General features: G+C 29.4%; 1 protein-coding gene across 1 annotated transcript in view; it reads right to left on the bottom strand.

Moving 5' to 3' along the window:
• The window catches only part of LOC107450269 (protein O-mannosyl-transferase Tmtc3), a 250,346-nt gene that overhangs the window by 25,085 nt on the left and 200,871 nt on the right, over window positions 1-24,390 (bottom strand). The window contains exons 12-16 of the mRNA XM_071180106.2: window positions 17,142-17,279; window positions 16,234-16,327; window positions 10,660-10,794; window positions 8,565-8,647; window positions 4,501-4,573 (exon numbers count right to left, since the gene is read on the bottom strand). Coding sequence (XP_071036207.1) covers window positions 4,501-4,573; window positions 8,565-8,647; window positions 10,660-10,794; window positions 16,234-16,327; window positions 17,142-17,279 — 523 coding nt within the window. The remainder of the gene's footprint in view (window positions 1-4,500; window positions 4,574-8,564; window positions 8,648-10,659; window positions 10,795-16,233; window positions 16,328-17,141; window positions 17,280-24,390) is intronic.

Here is a 24,390-nt window from a genome sequence, read left to right as displayed (position 1 = left end):
GCCGAGTTTCGTGCCTGGGCGAGGCTTCTGGGGAGATAAATTGTGATTACAGACAGACAGACAAACAAACACACACACAGCCGCGTTTATTATTATGTATAGATATAGAAGTCAATCTTCCTGCATGCCATAATGCTATACTAGAAGTTAAGACAGTTTCAACATTGGTAATATATTTTCTCAAAATGTCAGCTGTATACTCGTAGGAATCTCAATTTAGATTTTAATGTTTTCAATATTATATATTTAGTTATTAGAAGTCTATCTTCTTGCATACTACAGCGCTATGCAAGAAGTTAAGACAGACTCAAAAGCACAATTTCTTAACTTCTTGCATTACATGTTATTAAATAATGCTACTTAAAATCCTTATTAAGGCATTTGTCTTATTTGCAACTATTTTACAAATTAATTTTGTAGAAAGAACTTTGCACTCGATTGGCGGAGATTCGGGGACTTGACCACGGCCTCCACCCTGGAGGCATTGTGGTTGGGTGCTCGTGGCTGGGGGATCTGGGAAGAGCTATCTTTGCCAGGAACCTACCTGTTTTTCTGGTCGAAACTATCTTAAACTAATAGATGCCCCATACAGGGCATAGGTGTGGTTGTTGATAATGTTTGTGTCAAAGCTATGTTATAAATTGCATGCTTTTAATAGCTTTTTTCATAATTTATTAATTTATTTTTATTCGAAAGCTACAGTCCTTGACCATATTATTAGACGCCCTATATTATTTTATGAAAAATTATAATTATCAGCTGTATTGTTTTTACTTGGATGAAACCGGTTTGAATTTGTTTACGCTCCTGTATCAATTGGTTAACATTGTAATGCCATACGTTAAAAATAAATACAAATAGGAAGTATATAAGTATATAAAAAATCTCCCGAATAAAAATCCATTACAGGTATGTTTATATATAAAAGTATTGCCTATAAACTCATGCAAATCATGTAATTATTAAAAATCTACAGTGCATCTAATAATTTGATCTAATTATTTTAATATACTAATATAATGCTTGATATAATAAATATTCTTTATTTATATAATATATCGTCTAATTTATCCTATCGTCAAATTTATATTATATATCGACTAATTTAACCGATTGATGCACTAGCGTAAACAAACACAAATCGGTTTCAGTCACATAAAAACAATAAAGCTGATAGCATCCCCTCATAATTAAAACTTTACGTAGAATCTTATAGGGCGTCTAATAATTTGGCCAGATACTGTATATTCCTTCACAATAATTTTAACAAAATTATTTCTATCTTAAAGCATTTAATTGTTCAGAGTTCTTACAAATTGTTTTTTATGAATAAACCTAATAAATTAGAAACAAAATCCGCTTGTGGAGTGTTTGGCGAATCGACAGCTTTTTTATAAAGTGATACATCATATTCCCATTAATCTTTCTTCAATTTCTAAACACAGGATTTTATGAACAGAAGTAAAACAATGAATACTATTTCTACTATGTCTGTGCTATATAGAGTTGGAAATCAATCATTTTGTCCCATTATAAGATATATAATTAATATTATTTTTAACGGAGAATTTAAATTTACTATGATAACGTTTTTTTTGTAATTCTTTGAAAAGTAAGTTTGAGATAAAATTTGATAGTTATTTAAAATAAATAATAATTTCAGATACAATATTTCAATAAACTTGAAGATACAATATTTCAATAAACGATTCAAGCCCCGAAATTATTTTTGCTGGCATCTTTCAATGTGAATATCCTTTCGTCGAATATATGGACTTAAAGCAATGATCACGAAAGAGTAATACCAGTCAAGGAAGTGAAAAAAAAACATGCTTTGTTTTATCTGAAAATAATGGTATATATGGTGCCGTATGTGTTGAATTATTTGTCTTAAATTGAAAAAAAAATAGCTGTAGGGGGTGAAGGCACATTATCATACATCGTAAAAAACTCAGATTATGGAAAGAAGTGCTGGCAGTTTAATTTATAAGATATCAATATATTGTGGTTAGATTATAAAGTACAATCGTTGAAAGGAAACAAAACAACTATAACTATCTCGAAAAACAGATGCACAATAACATTTGTCTTTTCAGAAAATCGACAAAATGGTATTTTTTCTCTCATTGAAAGCTAATTTATTTTTAGACGATAAAATTAAATACGTTCGTGACTGTTTCCAAATGCTTATATAAGTCGAAAAAATTGAGTTCGCTCATGGTATCTGATATAGATAAATTTTAAATGCAACATTCCAGATCGGTTTTGATCAATAAATTTAGGTCAACGGAGCCGGAAAAGACTAAATTGGCTTTAAAAAACGATTCATTGGAAGTGTGACAAACTTTGCATAGCATTGCTAATAAAAATTTTAATTTAATTAAACATTTGAACTAGAGCTATTATTAGCAAGTAAAAACAGAAAGATTTGAGCGTATTACATCTGCGACTACAGTAAGAAGTGTATATTTTTGATTTAAAGATAAATTTCCCGTTCTCTTATTTATAAGATATAAAAATATCGTTATTGCATTATAAGGTAAAATCATTCATAGAAAAACCGAGAGCACATTAAGCTTAAATTACCAGATTTGTCTATTGAAACAGAGACTGGTCCAAAATATATTTATTTACGGAAAAAATAAATAATTAGCTAGCTTTGCTATCACTAAGTAATGGAAATTGTCATGTGAGAATTAATATGAGAATATTTGAAAACTCAGTTCAACACGTTCCAGGGATTAACGGCGGTTATTGAGCTGCAATTCACGAAGAGGACATTCTTGAGCTCTTTTCTCAGAATTAATGCTGTAGGACGTTCTTGAGCTCTTTTCTCAGATTTACTGGTGTTAGGAAACTAAAAATCTATTTAAAAACACATGTCAAGCTCAACACTGCAATAACGTTAAAAAATCTTTTGGTAAAGTGTCTCCTAGAATCCTCCTCTTGCATGATACGCTGGACACTACCAATGCGACTAAGAATATTCAGTAGGAAATAAGCTAGGAAGTCCTGCGCTAACCACGTAATATTTTATAACCGCCCTTGAACAGCCTTTCCAATTTTGGACTTACGATCATTAATGTTCAATGCCGTTCAATTTTTAACCCAATCCAAAAGCCTGGGGAGCTCCTGGATCAGATATTAGGAGAAATTTGCATTCATGGGAGACTTTGTGATGGAACTAGCCAGCATTTGCGTTACATGGAGAGAAAATAACGAAAAAATCCTACTGTTAGTCTGGAGGCAAGGAGACTCCAGCCCATGATCCTTCTATCTACCACTGCGGATATTTTACGTCAGCGATGTGGTCGGGGCTAGCCGGGTGTGAAATTCCTATCGACTAGCCATCTCTGGGATTTGAACTCGGTTCACCTCATTGGAAGGCAAACGCTTTATCCCCTGAGCCACAATGGCTCTACCTACGTTACTTGTCCATATTTGTCTCCTTGTGACTTAAGCATCTACGGTAAGCTCAATGAGCACTACGTTTTCAAATGGACAAGAATTGCGCGACTGCTATCGCAATGTGATAAATGGTTAAAAATATGTGGGCAATGCTTTTTAGTTCCACCAAATAAACTTTGGGGAGTGGCCTAATCTTAGTCACTTATGAACTGTATTACTATACTACCTAGTACCCTATCTAAGTAATTCACTATTTCTCGAGTTAGGTACCCATTTTTTTGATGATTCAGATACCTTATCATATAGTTTTGAATAACTAAAACTCAAAATGCATGAACAACAAATCATACATAAAACCTAGAGGTAGGGGCTAAAATTGACAAATTCTTTTACGTCAGACAAAAACTTAGTTTAAAATTCCATTTTATTTAAAACTGGTGTTTTATATATACCTAGTTATGGTACGATTTTCATTGTATAAATATGCTTGTTTATCGAATTCATAAGAGAACTGAAAAATTTCGTAAAATGAATACCTCGGATGAAAAACTTATTAATAAAAAAGTAAAAATGTAAACTTATAATTCTATATTCCAAAAAAAAAATCAAATATGCGGGAAAAAAAGAGAAAAGAAAAATTATGCGTCTTTTAATGAAGCAAGTGTTTTTTCAGGTATATTTAGAATGCATTACAACTTCAAACACTGACAGTACTAAAATCTCAAGGGTCCGTTGATCTTCTAGGACCTAAAAATTATCGTAAAGAATGACTTAGAATAATAACTAATAAGTATAGACAAGTTGAGGCGTCCTCCAAATGGATATCGCTTTCAAAAAGTTCGCAAAGAATTATATTTTCTTTGGAAATAAAAATAATTCAATCCAATACCGTCTGAAGAACTCTTTCATATTTAAAAAAAAATTCGACGACACAAGTCGTCACCGTAAAAGCATTTGACTGTTAAAAAAAGAAAAAATTGCATGAATATTTGAGAAGAGTGCTAGAAGTGTTGTATATAAGTAAAAACGAAAATGCTAATAATGATAAAGGTAAAAAAAAAGTGAAAGAAATGTACATATAACCAAACTTACGTTGAAGTACAGATCTGGATTTGAATCATCGAATTCAAGCGCTCTCTGATACATGGCTTCCGCTTCTTTCGTCCTAAAAATAAAAAAAAAGCAGACGATGATAAAAAAAACGGAACTGAAATGAAATGAATAAATTTACTTCTCGTCTAGATTTCAGAGTAAACATGCAATACTCTTTTCCAATGGCGTACATGAATCGATTGAAAAGCAACGTCTTCCCGTCTTAAAACTTTTTAATATTCATGAGATTTTGCGATTGCTTTTGCAGTAGCTTCCTTTATTTTTTTCCTTCTTTTTTTTTTCTTCTTCTTCTTTTATCTAACTTTTCCTTTTATGCTACACTAAGACGGCGAATTAGAAGTTTATTTTTTGTGTTAGCAAGATACACTTCAGTTTAGGAAGGAGTATTGGTCTTAGCAATTTTTAAAGCTATATTCGGCTTTTTTTTCGAGGCATCTATCAGAATTCAGCAGAGAGACGAAGATCTTGTATTTTTTATTTCCTCTCCTTGTCATTAAATGTGTTATGTTTTCGGGTATCTGTCAGTTTTTGTCAAGTAAAGGACATGAGTTTTTGAAAAAGAAGAAAACAACGCCCATCACACAGACGTCCATCACACAATCGGAATTTTTTAAATTACTTTAAACTGAATTAACCTTTTTTCGAAAATAACCCATTAAGGAGTCTTACGCTGTAAAAGTAAATACTATTGGAATAAATAGTATCAATTCCATTGAAGAAAAGTAAAAGTATCTTAAAAAAGGTAGAAACTATAGTAGATGATTTAATTAAAAGATTTAAATCGAATTACAGTCTCTCTGCCTAAAAGTAAGATATCAGACTATTTGAGTACAGCTGATTGGTAATAGCTTTCAACCTTCCAGAACGCGAAGGCGCGTCTGCGCAAATTTAACGACAAATTTTGTTTTTAATGGACTTTTTTCGTATATCGCAGCTGAGACGTCTAAAGGACATTTCTATTCCTTCTTTCTGCTCTTCCCCACGTCTTGGACTTTGCCTACAGGAAGTGACGTGACAATTTTTATTTCTAATCGAATTTTTGTATTAAGTGGTTGTTTTTTCTAAAATTTGCGGCATGCTCTTTATCATGGATGAAAATTCGAAAAATATTTCTCTTTCAAGTGTTTCGTAATTTTGAGTTAAAAATTGGTGAGTATTATTTCAGTTTGTTTAAAATTGTTTCGATAATTTTTGTATCGGTTTTCATGGCAAGAGAATACATACAATCTGGTGATTTTTGCCACTTTATACGAGAACTGTCTGACGAAGAAAAAGACGGGAGGGAAAATTTTTGATTTGAGATTGATAGCGCTTGGATCAAGAAAATTTAAGAAATAAACAATATCAGTTGTGAATCTGAACAATATGGTTCGGGCAATTATGATAATAATAATATAGGGGAAAGAAATTATGATGACATGTCCCATGTTGGTAAGGATAAGTCTTCTAAGTGGTGAAAAGTAAAAGGTGCTAACTACTCAAAAACGAGGAAGAGGAATATTATAAAAGTGTGCCCTGGCCTAAGGCACCATGCCAAGGATATAGAGGATGAAATAGGATCATTTCCAAAAATAATTGACATAAATATGGTTGATGAATCTTAGGTGTGTACAAATAAATATAGAATTTCGCTACAACGGATACTCAAGAGATATAGACTGTTCTGTTACCTCAATAGTGGAAATAATGGCCTACTTTGGATTGTTGTACACGATAGGATTGTTTCTTGACAAAATTGTTATTAATATCCTCGAATTTATTTCTGTCGTTTTCTGTGCCAAAATGGAAAAATAACAGCTGTCGTAAAAATACGACGCACTCGTTCATGTAAGATAACACGTGCTGTAAAGTTAAATGAGTAAAAAGTAAAATCTAATTTAGTATTTTGAAAGTATGAGTCAGGGCAATATCCATATAAAACATATAATTTTACTAGTTTAGGAAACCTTGCTGATGAAAACTCACCCAAATTAATAAATTTGCCTTGCTTTCATTTCAATGCACCAAAATTGTTTCTTGTATATTTCAGACGTAGTACTAACCAATACTTATATCGAATCAATAAGATGGCTTCGCATTTTATTAAATTATTCGAGCTTGCATTATAATTCTCAACCCATCTCCATTGTATTTGCAAGGCTTGCACATAAAAAACATAACTATTCCTTATTTAAAAAAAAAGAACTATTCTTTTAACCCAAACTTTTTTGCTACAAATTTATAGCAAGCGAATTCTATTTCTTTACAAATTCGCGTCCACTATAAAGCTTAAAAATTTACGAAACAATACTTTATTCGTAAACTAAAATAGTCCCCCCCCCAACAAAAAATTTGAAATTCATATAGTCTACGCAGAGATATGAACTACTTTCGTCATTTTAACCCGAACAACGTGTTTCCTTTTCAAACGCATTAACTCTTAGAAATTCTCTCTAAAATAAATGCAAGGAAACGCGAACGAACGGCGAAGTAATAAAAAATGTGAAAACAGCCCTTCTAAGTACACAAGCAAGTCCCAGGTATATAAATAAAATAAGAGGGCAAAGAAGATAGAAAGGCTGGGCTAGATGTATAATAAAGGGTAGGGGGGTAAGGAAAAATACATTCCCTCATACCAGGGACGATGTTGGTGCATATTTGATGTCGAATAGAAGCCATGAAAGGTTAATGCAGAAAGCTTTGCTGGAAGAAAAAGGCTTGGTTATATATGAATGCGAGCCCAAGCCTTGCATCGTAAAACACAACCGTGTTGTCGATTCGACAGTTTTCTCTGCTTGATGACCTCCAGGGATTGGCCCGAGGATGGCCCGAGGAAACATCTGTGATGCGTGGATCGGAGATATTTGGAAGTATTTCGAAATATTCACCAGACGTTATTGCTTGGCAAAGCACTAACAGAAGGATGGGTCAGTAAAATTGTTCATGTTCCAATTTTTGTTTTATCTCGAGATGCATGTAGATTAGAGGGTTAAGAGGACTTACAATGACTTCTTATGTTCTATTGTAAGTGCATTTGGGAAATTAAAATCATATTTTAGTTGTATAAATCAGTAGATATCAAACGTATATGATTCTTCTGATGTATCATGCATTGTAAAGAATTCCGGATTACATTACTGTAAATAATACTGGCACTCAGGTGATGGTACTTTTTACCGTAAAATCTATTTTTACAGGGACATGCTACGGAACAAAAAATCTGATAAGTCGCAATTTCTGCAGTAATTACAGTAAAATATCTGACTCTATCTAATTAAATAAATATTTCTGTGAAAATTACGGTGTAATATATTACGGTAAGATGGATTTTACAGATGATGCAGTTGAAGTGCGATTATTTTAATCCGCAATTTGCTCCGGAATGCTTTACAGTGTTACATTTTTAATCCTACTGTAAGATATCTACCAAAAGAACTATCAACTTTTTTTTAAGTATTACGTTTCATTTGTCAGTAAACTATAGGATTGAAGGCTAGCCAACTGAGACGTTAATGCGATCTAATGAAATGTCCTCGCGAACTTCTAGTAGTTTTGAGATCGGCTGTATGACGATCATTAGTATAAACAGCAAGATAACCTTCATAATTCTCTATAGTGTTTAGTAATGGTCTTTAAATTCATTAACTTAGAACTATTTTGGAAAAAGTAATGTTTTACTTAGAAATTATACATTTTTTTCAAAGAAGATCGTTTTAGATATTACTTTATATTTTGACCTAAAATATTCCAGAGGAAATAGTACGTTTATTTCATCAGTATTTTGCATAGAATACGTAGTTGATAGATAACATATAGATCAAAATTTTGCGTAAAAATTGCAATATTAATATCGTTTCAGACAGTGAAAAGAAATAGATAGTATGAAACCTTTCAATTCTATGGGAGCATTTTATAGCAATTAAAGTTTCAGTGATTCCCCAGAATTTTACAATTAATCATGCTTATAGATAAGTACTAAACACAAATTACGATTATTAATTTCGTTTTAAATTAAATTGTCTATTATTAAATTGTTTCTAAAATCTTGAAAAAAATAAACTTACCTATTCATTTTTAAAAGAACGTCACCCCTGTTAAGATATGCATTTGTGAAATCTGATCGTAGCGTGATGGCTTCTCGATATAACTGGAAGAAAAAAAGATCATTTTAAGATAATCATTAAAGGTAAATGAAATGTTTTAATGAGAATTTTAACAGAATTTTATGAATTTTATTTTGCGAGTTATGAATTTCAATTTTTAAAAATTATGCAATTATGTTCATTTACTAGTTCTGTACATATTTAAAGAAAATATTCATATTTTTTCTATTAATAAAAGAATTCTTTTCCTAACTCACTAAAACAAAAATTGCATAAATTATTTCCCTTTATTATTAAAGCATTCACTTAAGAAATATTAAATTCATGTTTATTTTCATTTGCATGGATTTTATATTCATACTCATTTGTTTGGATTTCATATTCATATTTATTTGTATGGATTTCATATTCATTTGTTTGGATATAATTTTTTCTTAAAATTAGCTTTTATGTGTGTGAAGATGAGTTTAGACAAACTTTGTAGATATAATACGATAAATATGGGATTCACTATAAATACAAGATATGATAAATATGCTATCAAATTATGCTAATTTTCTTCCGATGTTTGGTACAACAGTCGTAATCCCGATAAAAGCAATTTTAAAAATATATTATTTAATGGGATACGTGCGAGTGACATAGTGTGGGTATCTCGATCCTGATTGGTTGTTGAAACTTAGCATTTGCTTACGTTACTGACTGTTCTTTCTATTCTGTTGCGAGTAAGTCAAGCCCGTCAAGTACCAATTATCTTCAGTAACACAGTCTATATGCTTTCACAAAGATTCTTTCTCCAATATTATGTATTTAACTTCACATTAATTAACATTCTAGCTTCTGTAGAGTAACCTAGCTCAACTTTCATACTCCATTTTGCTGATATTAGCTTTTGCTGACGTCATAAGTCACATGTGTGGGTATGGAAAATCTTCTTCTTCTTACCGTACAACTTTTCCTTAAAATGTATTTAATTTTAATGAAATTTAGTTTTGTAACATAGAATGGAGATTCTAACCAATGCTTCATTTCTGTTAATTATAAAGCATTGTTTTCTTTTTCCATGCCTTCCATGGCTTAGGTAAGTGCCAAGTTGATTAATACGGTTGCAACGCATATTTTTCTAAAAAATAAAATCCGGTTTATTGAGTTATAATAAATTATAGCTTCTGTTTCAATCCGTTAAAGTTGGTGTTGGTTGGCATAAAGATTTAATTCAAGCTAGGAGAACGAGACTAGCTGAGGAACGAGATTGGCGAGTGAAATTCTAGAACAGTGGACGCTAGACGAAAAAAAAAAGAAAAAAAAGTTCTTTTTTTTTTCTTTTTCTTTTTTCTTTTCTTACTACACTGGACAGAAAAAAAAACGTTGCTAGTTATTTTTTTATAAAATGCATCATAATTTTTATTCTTTTATATATCGACTAACATAATCAACAATAATTAGTCGCTCGGAGAGGAAGATGTCCGTCATAGTTACAACCACAGCCGCGTCAATCTTATACAAATTTGTAGTGAAGTTAAATTATTTTCGGTGATAACATCGCGATAAATTCTGCTCGTAGAGGACAATAACTGAATTTCCATTGTTATCAGACACGACAAATTTGAGCTTAAATTTTCAAATTTGCATTTCCATCATATTAGACCGCCAGACGAAATTTGAATCCTTAAACTATACTCTGGTTGAAAATCTGATGCAAAGATTACCCTCCCATGCACATGGAATTGATTTAATTTAAACATAATAATAATAAAAGCGCAAATGAATATCAACAACGATACCTATGGGCAATAAAAATAATTAAAATTTATTTGTCTTTTTTTTTGCCCATATGCCTACTGTAATCTACTCTTTTGAACTAATGAATTAACTGACTTTAAGAGTTGCATTTTATAAGTAAACTCATTAATTACAACTTATATCTATGCAGTCCTCCAGGGATAAAATTGATTAAAATAAATGGCGCACAGACTACAGCAACCAGAACAGTTAAAGAGAGAGATCCCTGGGTCATTTGGCTGTTTGGTAATGATTCCAGAAGGGGTGTACTTACCGCGTCCGCCTCTTCCAAACGACTATCATTTCGAGAGATAAGGAAGGCGAGATTAAGGAACAGTTGTAGGTGGTTGGGGGTGACCCGCACCTCACGTTCCATCGTCTCCTCTGGACCGGGAAACAGTGATTTGGCCTGAAATAGCATCATCATCAGTGTTTTAATTTAGGAAAAGGACATTCATCACAATTTGCTATTCAAACATTCTGTTATGTAATTAATCCCACGCTTTAATTTTAGAGTTTGAGCTATTCTACTGATGGATGTTTTGAAATAATTATGAGCGACATTTTTAACATCTACGCGACCAAAATATACAATGTATGAAGTTAAATGCTGTAATTATGGGGTGGATTAATAAGAAAGCAAACAATTTGTTCTTTTTTTTTTGTTTCAAGTTTGATAAAATGCATTGGATACCATCTTATTTACTTAACACTAAACATACCAACACTTAACGTACCTATTTCTACAATAGTCGGTCAAATGAGTGGAATTAATGTTTCTTGATTGAATGTATGAAATATGGATGTTAGAAAGGAAATAAACTAAAAATACTTTATTATAATTAAACAAAATTGCATATTGTCAATTTTTATGTATTACAAATACAAAGAATAAGAATTATTAATTCATTGCTCAACGCATTTTTTACCTATACAGGGTGCTTCCATTGAACATTTTCATCAAACATCTTTAGTCTAATTATTATTATTTCTATAATTATTATAATAATTATATGAATATGTAAGAATTATAAGAATAGATAAGAATTATAAGAATAGATAAGAATTATAAGAATAGATAATAATTATAAGAATAGATAATAATTATAAGAATAGATAATAATTATAAGAATAGATAAGAATTATAAGAATAGATAAGAATTATAAGAATAGATAAGAATTATAAGAATAGATAAAAATATTAAGAATAGATAAGAATTATAAGAATAGATAAGAATTATAAGAATAGATAAGAATTATAAGAATAGATAAGAATATTAAGAATAGATAAGAATTATAAGAATAGATAAGAATTATAAGAATTATATTTCTTATAATTATTTTTGTGATTAATATTATTTCTTCCAAGAAGTTGTGCTGTCTTAATTGTTTCTAAATTCTTCTGGGTAAAAACTAACAGTTAGTTAAAAATGAAGTAAAGCTATCAAAATAAGATATAAGCTACTTAACAAAACATTTAGTTTTCGTCACTTTTTCTTGCCAATCTAAAATTTTAGGTACGTTCTTGAAATTTAAATTCACAGTTATTTTGATTAAACAACTTCGCAACTGTCTTTGCTGAAATGTGCAACTAATCGAATGCTATACGTTGAACGCGTATTACATCGTAATTTCTGATCCGATAACATTATGAAGCAATATATTGTTCTCCCGGTCAAATGACTAATTGTAGTAGAAATAGGTATACGACAAGTATTGTTCGAAACAAACGAGATAAAAAAAAATAATAGAGTATTGACTGTAGCTTAATGTTAGAAAAAATCATGAAGTGACCTGTGCAAAAACGATAAGATGATAAGCACATTTTTATGCAAAAGTTCTTAAACGGTCATTTGACCGGTTATTTACAGTTAAATATTTACAATCATTTTAACTCAAAAATAGCCAAAATATTTGATGGATGAAATTAAGCATAGTATTCGCAGAGAAGATAGATTTGAAAGCAAAAAAAATTTTTTTTTCCTTTTCTTTTCTCAAATTTGCTAGAAAAATCGCGAAAAATTTTATTTTCATAAACATTTACTGTCATAATAACTCCTAAATGACCAAATTATTGCATATAATATTTAAATATAATACTTAAGTTGAAGGTTTACAAGACAGTATATTTAAATTTTTCACATTTTTGTGCCTAAGATATGCTAGAATACAAACAAAATTATTATTTAAATATTTAAATAAAAATTACAGTTATTTTACAACACAATTTGCTATTTAATGACATCAAAGAACAAGATTAAATAACTCTACATTAATTTATATGTTTTAAGCTTTGACTTATCTCAATTAATTCACGAACCATACTGACCTTTTATCAGTAATATTTCTTTAAAATTAAAGCTATTACAAATGAAGTATTGGTATCACTGTTTCTTAAAGGCGACTTTGAACTTTTAAGAGGGTCCAGAACATATTTTTGATACTTCCTTATATAAAAGTTTTTTTAAAATTCGTTGGTAATACATTTCAGAAAAAAAAATAATGTTTTAAATTATTAATGATACTGGAAAAAATTTTAAGGTATTCATTTATTTATTTATTACCATTATTTTTTGTTTTTGTTCTTCCCGTTTTAAGAAATTTACAAATTTGAATTTTGAGTTTTTATTGAATTTCAAATTCAAATTTGCACATTTTGTTTTCTAATTATTATTTCAAATAGCTTAAACTTAAAAATAAGAAAAAAAATTATCGTTTTCCTATAAAGAACTTAAAGTAAAGTAACAAAATTAAACTCCAAATTTCAGAAAACTATCATTTTTTGTATGTCTTTAATAATTAAGAAGAAAAGACAAAATATGGCGCTGGAGTAAAATGCCATGCATATCAGAAATTCATTGAATTTTTAAATTTGTACTAAATTTGCAATTTAAATGCGTCAACTTTAACTACTTAATTATTATTTGACTTTAAATTAATATTTTACCCATTTTTTTTAAAAAGTCATATATCTTACCAGCTTGAAGAAACATCTTCAAATACATTTTTTTTTAAAAATTAAGAGGTATCGCAGAGACATTATTAAGAGGTATCGCACACAGCGAGAAACATTAACAGTGTACTTAGCTCCAGTGTTGTTTACGTTTAATGTTGTTTGGCCATTACTAACAATGAGTGGTATTGGTAATCATCTAAACATGCTACACATCGTCTGCTGCTTTATTGCATAGCATTGTCAAACCAAACATTGCAAAATTACATGCATTTGGAATTGGAACCTTTTCATCGTCCTCAATACTCACAAGACATATCCCCCATCAAACATAACCTTTTCTAAAATTGGAGAAATTTTAATAACAAAATAATTTAATACCGAAAAAAGCTGTAAAACTGGCCTATCATGAATTTATGAACTTTTTCCCGCCAGAGAAGTAACCCACTTGCCGTTTATATGGCATGTGGAGGGGAGCGGTGTCTGAAAAGCTAATTCTGAGCATGGACAGAAACTGGTTTTCGATCGCACGATCCATTTTCACTCGGTAATACCTCTCAAACGGAACCAATTTTCCACGTTATTTATTTGCCAAAACTTAGTACACCACAAAATGCAACACATGGCGATCCAATCGTCATTTTTGTTAAAAAAAAAATTGACAAACGCCACTTTTTCCCATTGATCTTCATATAGGTGCATGCATTGAAAAATGAAATACACTGTAAAAAAAATTAGGATCAAATTACGGTAAAAAGTACCAATATCCAGGTTACCGGTACTTTTTTACCATAAATTCCATTCGGAGTATGCTGCAGAGCAAAAAATCTAAAATATCGTAATTTTTGCAGTAATCACGGGCACAATCAACTACCGGGAAATCACGGAATCACGCTAATTTTTAAAAAATAGAATCTTACGTTAAAATGGATGACACGCCCAAAGTGCTGTATTTTATACCGTAATTTAATCCCGGATTTTTTACAGTTCAGTTCATTGTGTCTGTTGACTATCAATAAACTTTGGCTTTTTGTCAAAAAATTTTATTCTTAACAATCTAATATTTTATTTAATAACCTTCGTTGCGCAGCCATCCCGATTTTGGAATTACGACTACCAATGCTCAACTCCGGAGCCTTGTAATTTTGAACCCGATCCAGAAGACAAGGGTACTCCAGGATCAAGTATTGGGAGAAATTTTGCCTTCCTGGGGGAACTTTTTGAGAGAACTAACCAGCATTTGCGTTAGATGGAGAGGTAAACCCCAAAAACATCTCACAGTTAGTCTGACGACAAAGGGACTCTAACCCATGATCCATCCACCACTGAGTACCGACCTTTTTTGAAGAAATTCTCTTCTGGAACTATCCTCGTTTCAACTTAACCACTTAAACTAAAATATTAGTTAATAACATTATTAATAATAGCATATACGTTCTCTAACAAATTAAGGAAATTAAGAAATTTATATTAAAGCTCATAATCATTATTCGATTTAAATGAATAACAACTTTATCGGATTAAGTTCTAATTTATATATTTATTTCCCATTAAATTTAATAGGGCTATTAATTTTCTAATTAAGAATTTTGATGAAAATTCAAGCAAATTACCGCGTTTCTAATGTTTGTTTCCAGATTTTTTTTAAAACAAATATTTGTTCGATAATTTTCGAAAAAAAAAAACGTAAGGCTCATTTTTATTTAAAACTCTAGAAGACGGGGAATTATATGTAAGTGATAAAAAAAATAATTATTTTTGAAAAAAAAAATTAGTTCACTCTTTAAAAAAACATATAAAACTTGCAGCGATTTCTTTTCGTGCCTTTTCTTAAAATATTATGAATTGAAGATTTGTTGAACTTATTTTTATCATACACTATAAATTCGTTTTACATATCTCTGTTATTAAAATATTATTAAACTGTTTCTTTAAACTGTTTTTTAAACTGTTTCTTAGTGACAATAAAGGATTTAAAGAAGAAATATAAAAAATTTTAACGTGTAGTATATTATTTTATGTCAAAAATTATGATGTTTTATTTATCGTATGTTTTGATTATCGACGATTTACTCGAATTCAAATTTTGGTATTTTGTTCTTCAGTTTTTATTATTAGATTCCATGTCTATGTGTAAAATAGTTTCCGAAAGGCCAAAAAAAACTGCAGCACTAAGGTCAAATGTAGCAAAATGTCTGAACAATACAATTATTACTATTTTTTGAATTAGATTATAAAACGCGTCACATCGTGCTATAGATTCATTTAAAATATTACTAAATAACAAAGTTTCAAAGAAAATTGACTATTCACTTACTTGGAAAAATAAATTTGAAAGCTTATAAATATTCTTAATTTGATACATAAAAAAAACTATCAACCTAAATCTAAGCCAAGCTAAGTTTCACTAATAGGCGAATTAAAAAAAATGGAAGAATAAAAAATAATTCTTGGAGCCATAAAAGCAGAAAGTTGTAGATAGACAATTTTTAGGGATTTTGTTTTGCCGATTTCAAAAAACTATGTATTAATATAATTTTTTGAAAAAAAATTGTTGCTTTAAGATTCCATGTTGATTCCATGTTGGTCACTGATACTTCTTTTCGGAAAATAATTTAGATCGAATATTTTACCTTTTACACAAGCTTACTTTCAACTTTAAATTTTTATTTTTATTTGTTTTATAAAAAGTTAAATTTTATGCTAATTTATGCTTTGCTTATATGGAAAATTAAAAGAATTCTGGACTATTTTCTCAATGGACTATATTAATGGCAACCTTCTCGTACAATATATTGTATAAAAATGAATTCTATAAAAAGTAAATATTTTTCTTTCGTTTTTTTTCAATTTGCATTCGTAAATTAAGAAAAAAAAAGTAAAAAGTCTCCTTACATTAAGATATACTTTTTCAGCTTCTTCATATCTTCTGAGATGAGTAAGCACACGTCCCATATTTAAATAACCTCTAACATCGTCTGGTTGTATTCTGGAAAAAAAAGTTGTATTTTTAGGCTCGTTTAAAAAAAATAACTAAGCATTTGAATGGAATATTTTTGATATTTTAACTATATTTAATCTTCTTGTATAATTCCTCTTTAGAAAGTGAAATATGTTTTTAAAAGCTTTTTTGATAATTTAAAATTACGGATTTAATTAATTATTTTTCATTATTAATTTATTTTTCATAATTATTATATTAATCAGTAATTGATTAATAAAAAATAATAATTAATTATTTTTTTAATCAATTTATTTATTTTAAATAATTTATGATCAATTATTAAAAATAAAATTATTGCTCTGTTAATTGACTATAGTTTTATTTTTAATTGTGGTTATGCATAGAAAAAATATAATGATTTATTAAGGTGACAAGCTTTTATTAATAAATTAATAATGTATAAATTTAATTTTTCGTTTTTTTCTCTTCTGAAAACCGTTATTATTAATAAATTAATAATGAATGCAGTCATTTTATTTTTATTTTGCCCTGTATTAATAGATACACCTAACTCAAAATATTATAATAATTACATTAATTCAGATAAAATAAAACAACAAACGTCACTATAAATAATTATATATAATAATATAAATAATAATTAATAATTAAATAGTAAAAATGCTATTAAGAGAACGGCTATTCAAATAACAGGGACTAGTGTAATAATTGCGATGTTAAACTATTAATTTCTGAATAAAATCTCGAAGTTGATTCACGGAAAATGTTAATAACTAACTCCAGCTTAAACGCAGTCAAAACTGCATTAAATAGAAACATTTATAAAAATTTTACTTACTTAATGGCTTCATTGTAGTGATTTAAAGCCTCTTCTTGTTTTTCCAATGATTCTAAAACGCGTCCCATGTTATTGAAAAGTTTGGCATTCCTTTGATTGACAGATAGCGCTGAACTGTACAATGTAAATTCAGTTCGCCTGCAAAATAAGAATTAATAGTTATGTAAAGCAGCCCGTTAAGGACCAGGATGGTTATGAATCTTAAAAGTTTCACAATTTCATGATCAATTGCATGTTAATGGCAATCTGGTCAGCATTACGTACTGGCCGCTACTTCCCAGATAATCTGGTACCCATTGATCTGAAGTGGGGTTGGCTTCAGTCAGCAACAGTTGACTGAATCTCAGTCCATCACAATGACAGTTCAATATCGTGACAACCGAACCATCGGGAGCTTAACCCTTTGCTTGCGATGTTTATGCTGTACCATCAAATGTGGGTCACATGTTGCACCAGCCGTAAGCAAATGGTTAAAAAGAATCAATGAATACAATTATTTTACTGAATTTAAAGCATTTAATTTTTATTGTAGGATTGCTATTTTATTGCTATGGGAGGAGTTTTTCAGCCTCTAGCGGCTTAAGATCACGCGGACATGATCTCCGTTATTCTCGTATTGCGTCTCGCATGTATATACACTCTTTTGTGCTCTTCTTAGGCCTGATCTTTAAGCCTGACCTTAGGTCTTTTTTTCTCCCGCCTGTTCTAAAAGGGTTTACCCTTTATAAGGCCTTTAGGAAAAGTGTATTTTAAATCAGATTCATTAATTTTTAATATCCGATGGGAATCTATTGATCCAATTGTGATTTGTGCTGCCATCTATAGCAACATTAAATAAAAAGCGAAATACCAATGAAGGGCTTTGTTTATATAAATGTCGAATACAGCTTGCGTGGGGTCAAGGACAAAGGTTGAGGAGCCATTTTCTCTAGTGCTATACGCGTGTGTTTATTTGAAAATTTCCAATCGAGTTTATTTGCAGTTATAAACACAAAATTTGTCAATTTAGTTATTTATAAGCACAAATGTTAAATGTAATGGCCAATTCTGTACCGCACTTAAAATTTTGAAAATACCAGCCACCTTCTCACGAAATTTTTTTTAAACTTTAGGAAATAAGCTAAATGAATTTCTTTCGTTATTTTCACTCCATGTAACGCAAATGCTGCTTTTAATTCAAAATTTCAAGGGAGGTGTTCACCTTTTATCCAGTCCATGCGACTATTTTGCAATGTTGTAATAAAGAAAAGTCAAAGTTATACAAGCCAACACAACACCAAAAAATTCAATACAATTCAAACGAAAAAATTTTATAATAAGCAAAGATAAATATTTCCTTAATAACCTTTCTGGAGCTGTTTCTTCTAAGAAAGAAACTTATTGCAATAAATTTTAACAATATTTACAAAGAATTTTAACTTGTAATAATCATTAAAATAATATCCCTCGTGTTTTTCATTAATTTCATTTATTTATTGTCAAGACTATATTCAAAACTGCTATAAACAAAAACTATTTTAATAATTATTTCTTTTTTGTCGTAATTACTATCGCGTGTTTTATCTTAAATATGTTATCATAAATATCCTTAGCAGCATTTCGCTCGGTGAATACAAACAAATACATTTTGTTCATTACCTAATTTTCATCAATTAGGCATCTACATATATAAATTATATGGTGCTTCTTTACGCTGTAACTGAAAAGTAGCAAAATGGTGATGTCCGTTTTATAAGCAACGAAAAAGAAGGAATTCTATCAAAAATTATGGGCAATTACTAGGAAGATGATCATAAAAAGACGGTCCTCAGAGAGATTTTTATGAGAAAGCAGATAAAGTAGGCGATTAAATAACTAAAAGGAAGAGTAATGTTTACTTTTATGTATTAGTCTCACCGTTATCCTCAGAACGTTTGTTCTTGAGTAATGTGAATTCTTCGCTGGTAACTGAAGAACTTGCTTTATATGTATGCGCAATGTTCATTTTATGTTTTGCTTAAGGAAGCTGGTTAGTTTTAATGTGGGTTCAGCTTTAATGTTGGCTGTGGATTTCAGATAGTTAAATGTTTTGTTGGATTTTCAGTAAACAAAGGGTTTTATCTTTTGGAAGTAATTAAACTGAATTAAAACTTATTATTTGTCAAGAATTTCATTTTACTATGCTTTTAAACTAATATGCTAAATGGGAATTCTGTCTAATTTTAACAGAAAAGTCATAATATGAAAATTAATTCAGCATACACGGAGAAGAAAATCTAATAGTTCAAATTACCGTATTGTATGGAAATAAAATTTCAGGAAAAAAATAAACAATGTTTCTGGTTAATTGAAACAATATAACTGGTTTTTAAACCATTTATTTTCTAATTTTTTCGTTCATATGGTATTGGTTTACCGGAAATTTTGGTTTCAAAATTATAGTTCTCATTACCTTATTCTTCTTATTATTAGTAGTATAATAAAAAATATGCAAAATGTAAAGTAAATTTAATAAAGTAAATGGTTTTTATGCCATACTCTAGGGCATGCTGATAAAATTACCACATTACCAAATTTATCAAAGAATATCACATATTATAAAACCATATTTTGTTGTTTATTTCACCAAAATCATTACCATAGCGTTTTGTTAAAAGTGTCTGAGCTTTCTGGTTTTCTTCTAGAGCCAAAAACAAGGTAAATTTTACCACATTCTGGAAATTCTGTCCATACTTTTTTTCTCAGTTTGAGTATGATTTATTAAATTATTACTTTTTATATTATTTTTTGCCGTATGGCATTTAACAAATTACTAGTTTTAGTTTTTTAAATCTAAAAATGAAAACAACATGGCTAACTATAAAAAAAAAGACGGTTAGTGTTTCGAATATTTAAGCATATCATTTAAAAAGTCATTGTATAGATAAAAAAATAAATCCATGTCAATTATAAGAATCCAGATAGAAAGAGAATATCACAAAGTAAATAAATCAGACATATTCCTTATTATATTTCTTAGGTGAAAATAAAATTTTTTTAAACAGCATTGTTTTCTTTTCATACAAAATACTAAATTACATTGAACATATTTGGAATAAGCTTAGATTTGCTGAAAAAGTATGTTTTAAAAGTCATTAGATAAATTTGTTTCTGAAAACCAAATTGGAATATTGCACAAAATTTGAAAAATACTTAAAAATCAGAAAATATTAAAAAATAGGGAAATAATGTTCGAAATTTGGTTATTGCTTCATAGAATTTATTTTGACCAGAAAAAGATTTTTGTATTGACTGAATTAAATATTGAAACTTTTTAATTTTCAAAAAAATTATTCAGGAGTGTGGAGCCAATAATGAATAAAATTCACAATTTAAAAAGCCTTATAAATACTTTAATAACAGAATTTTTTACTTTTCCCAGGACTTTATGGTTGATTGAAAATGAACAATCGACATTATTTAAAGAAAAACAACACTAATTTTTAAATAAAAGAAAATCCTAAATGTTGTAGTTGAAAATTATTTAAATACATATATAATTGCAGATTTTTTCGTATTTTGATGAACCTAAGCAATGCAGTTTGGGAGCAATTTTTTTAGCATGAAACACCATATCACAAAATTTTCTTATTTTCACAAAACTCTAACTTTTCTTCATTCTGAAATTTCTATGCGGCTTTCATAATTAACACAGTTGATAAAGTTAATAATAATAAGTTAGTAATAATTAACACAATCATTAAATGATACCATGCTGGGAAGGTGTCCTTAAACTAACTGGCTCTAGTTTAAGATGGACACCTTCCTAGCCTAACCCTCCGTAGATAAACCTTACCATGCAGCTTATCAATAACTAACTAGAACAGTTTCGAAAATGGTGTTTTGTTAAAAAAGAGAAAAAAAACTTTAAATTATTCCTTAAAAAAACGTGATTGCATATGACGATAAAACAACGGAAGAACAATCTTTAAACGAATATAAATGAGATTGAAGGCAAAGAAATGGATCTTCTTGAAATTAAAAGAAAAATCTCAAACAGTGGTATTAGCAATTCAGCTTGTGTTTGCTTTTAGCTTTCTTTGATATTCGGCAATTGAATTTAAAAAAAAGAAACTGATATAAGATAATACCTTTGACACTAAGCCTATTCATCCGCAATGATAGCTGACCTATGTGATGAGAACAAAGTGTTTGGCTTAGATAAAAGTTTTTCTTCCAACGGTACTGTTTCCGGATTTCTAAAGCGTGTATATGAGTGGGTGGGTGGGAGTCTCAAGTAACGGATTGAGAGATTTCGTTTTAAGATATTTTTATTCTTATTTTTGCCTTTGGACTACAAATACGGGCTACTATCACAGCGGAAGATGGTCTTCTGTTTTTGCAGCAGAAAATGTATCGGCTTAAGAGATGAAGGCGTTCAGCTCTTTTTAGCTGTTTTTTTTCTCCCTTCAACTATCATTTCACTGTGTATTTTTGTTCTGCGAGAGAAAAATAAAAACTCATGAAAGTATACGTGAATTTATCTTTTTAAAGAGACTTTTGCCACCCCTTTATAACAATTCTTCCCTTTTCCCTTTTTAGTTCTTTTTTCCCTTTTTGGCCCATTCTTGTAGGTATAATGGATGGGGATAAATTGAAAAATGTGCCTTTTGCGTTAAACTCTAGAGATTTCTTTGATGTGATAAAAGTTGATGGACAATAACGCTACTTCAGTGTTGTTTTTTTTTAAAAGAAAATAAGCTATGTATACAGATATTTGATGTGGTTAAATTTTTTCGCCATTTAAAATTTTTTTATTGCAAAATTTTTCTTTAATGGTCAGATATTTTATCAACAACAGCAATCTTGTCATCCCATACAAAATGCTTATCGTACTTTCAGCGTTTAAGCTCTTTTGAGTTTAAAAGTTAAAGTAAAAAGAAACAAAAACATCGCCTTACAGTGGCCGATAAAAGTGTTCAAAGATTAACAAAGAAACTATTGCTTAAGTTTCAACAATTCTTCTTTTTAGGAAAATAAAAGCATTATAGTTTAATCAGCTAATTTTTATATGCTACAGAAAGAGTTAATTTTTTATACATATTAAAAAACAGTGGAATATATTATGCTTTGCAATGAAATACATGTTAAAAAAATATATTACTTTAGAAAGTACTCGTGAAACAAAACATAACTTATACTAATATAATACTTTTAACACTCGTTAAATAACTTAAGTAAACTTTTACATAAATATAAAAAAATTGTTACTAACAATTTGTTAACGAATATTGATAAAGATTATCTTTGGATTAAATACTGAGCTGCAAAAAAGTTTAAATTTTTTTTATAGGCCGCAATGACCTTCTGATATCTTTTCTCATTCCTTGAACAATGGTTATTTTAAAGGATTGTAAATTTATTAGTTCAAAGTATTCTCATAGAATGGAACAAATAAGTCTGTGTTTAAGTCTGATATATAAGAGGGCTGCACTTGTCCGTAAAGAAAATAAGGAATCAGTGTTCTTCATCCTTATCATGAGTGCTTTAGACTATGAGTGCTGGAACACAATCCTATTGAAGGGTTAATTTTTGGATCTTTCAAAATAGGTCTGTAATATGGAAGAAAAAGATTTGTAATATGAAGAAAAAGAAGATTTGTAGTATGAAAAAAAATGTTTCCAACTTATCCTCAAAAATTTTTTTTTCAAATTGAAATTAGAGTTTTTAAAATAAATTAAAATAAATACTCTTATCTTAAGAGAAAAAAAGTTGAAAATCGCTAAAAAATGGTTTAGAGGAAAATTCGTCATCTATGTATACAAATATATGTCAACATTTAGTTCGTTCTTGTCAGCATCCACGTATATATTCTAAAATATTCAACGGGTTACTGCTACAAAGTTTTCAGCACGAGTTTCAGCAAAGTTTTCTAGAGAACTTATTTTGCATAATTTTTTTAGTTTTTTTTATGGCAAAATTGAAAGTTTAAAATGTCGAAATTTTCTTAAACGTCCAATATCAAGACGAACCAACTCTTGAATGATAAAATTAACATGAAAGGATGAAACAAGAAAACGGCGCAGCGTTTACGATACTAAGAGGCGGTAAAATGAATAGTGTTTAGCTATTAACCTCTGAAAACATAGCGAGACATTTCTTTTCCCATTTGAAGTAAATTGAATGATCGAGTCTCTAGAGTCTAACTCTCTTTTAGACAAACATATCACCAATTTTATATTATTTTTCCAGCATGCGAATTTGACCAATTAAATTTTTTTTCATTGAAATAATTCAAAAAAATATTGTAAAGCATGTGAATGAGGTTATTGCCCATGTCTAAATTCTCAGCTTGTTGATAGAATCTACCATGAAAATAGTTTCCTCACAGCAAGAATTATCAACGAAGATGATATCTTGAAATTTAACGAAAGAGTAATGAAATTCTTGTAACCATAGTTTTAAACGATCAATAGCACTAGAGATAGGGGCATTTATGAAGAAAAAGAAACTACGTTAAGTGAGACCATAATTTTGATGGAGAATCGAAAGGTGTCAGCTGTGTGTCAAAATCTAGACAATTTTCAGCAGTATGGGCATTATTAGATGTTAATAGTGAGAAAATACGATCTAGACAGCTGACTAGTTTATAACACAGGGTATCGTGTTACAGACAATAGGTCTAACAGCTCGTTGAGATTTCCAAACTCTGGGAAGGGAAATAATAGTAGTGATAGAATTTAATTATATAATCGAATTATATAGTCGAATTTAATCATTTAAATCGAACATTCATTTCATGTTAAGCGTTAGCTTATTCCTTGAAGTCTTTAAGAAATGTGATTCATAATATAAAATATTTTTTTAATGAAATAAATTTCTGAAAAACCTTTCTGAAGCTAATTTTCTTAAATTTCGCATGTTTCATGAAGAAGTACTTTTTCTGAAATATTTTTCCACAATTAAGAGGAAATCAATCAAATTCTAGTTAAGAAAAATTCTTATTGTTTAAATACATAAGATATGTAGACAGATTTCTGAATGAAATGCATTCTAATGATGATTTCTTCAAATTCATTAAATTGCCATTTTACATGTTCTATAAGTATATGCTTAAATAGAAATATTTCTTCCACAAATAAGAGAGATTAAGAGAAATATAGTTACGAAATGAAGAGAAAGCAGTTAACTAATTATATCTATTTACATTAATCAAGTCACTATTTGAACCGAATTGTAAATGAATGCAATATCAATAGATTTGGATTAAACAATTTTTATTAAACAATTG

This window comes from Parasteatoda tepidariorum, chromosome 1 (genome assembly GCF_982258835.1).
Source record: "Parasteatoda tepidariorum strain Cologne lab strain chromosome 1, Ptep-v5.0, whole genome shotgun sequence".
Taxonomy (NCBI): domain Eukaryota; kingdom Metazoa; phylum Arthropoda; class Arachnida; order Araneae; family Theridiidae; genus Parasteatoda; species Parasteatoda tepidariorum.
Note: the sequence above shows the minus strand (reverse complement) of the source record. Positions and strands in the feature narration are given on the sequence as shown.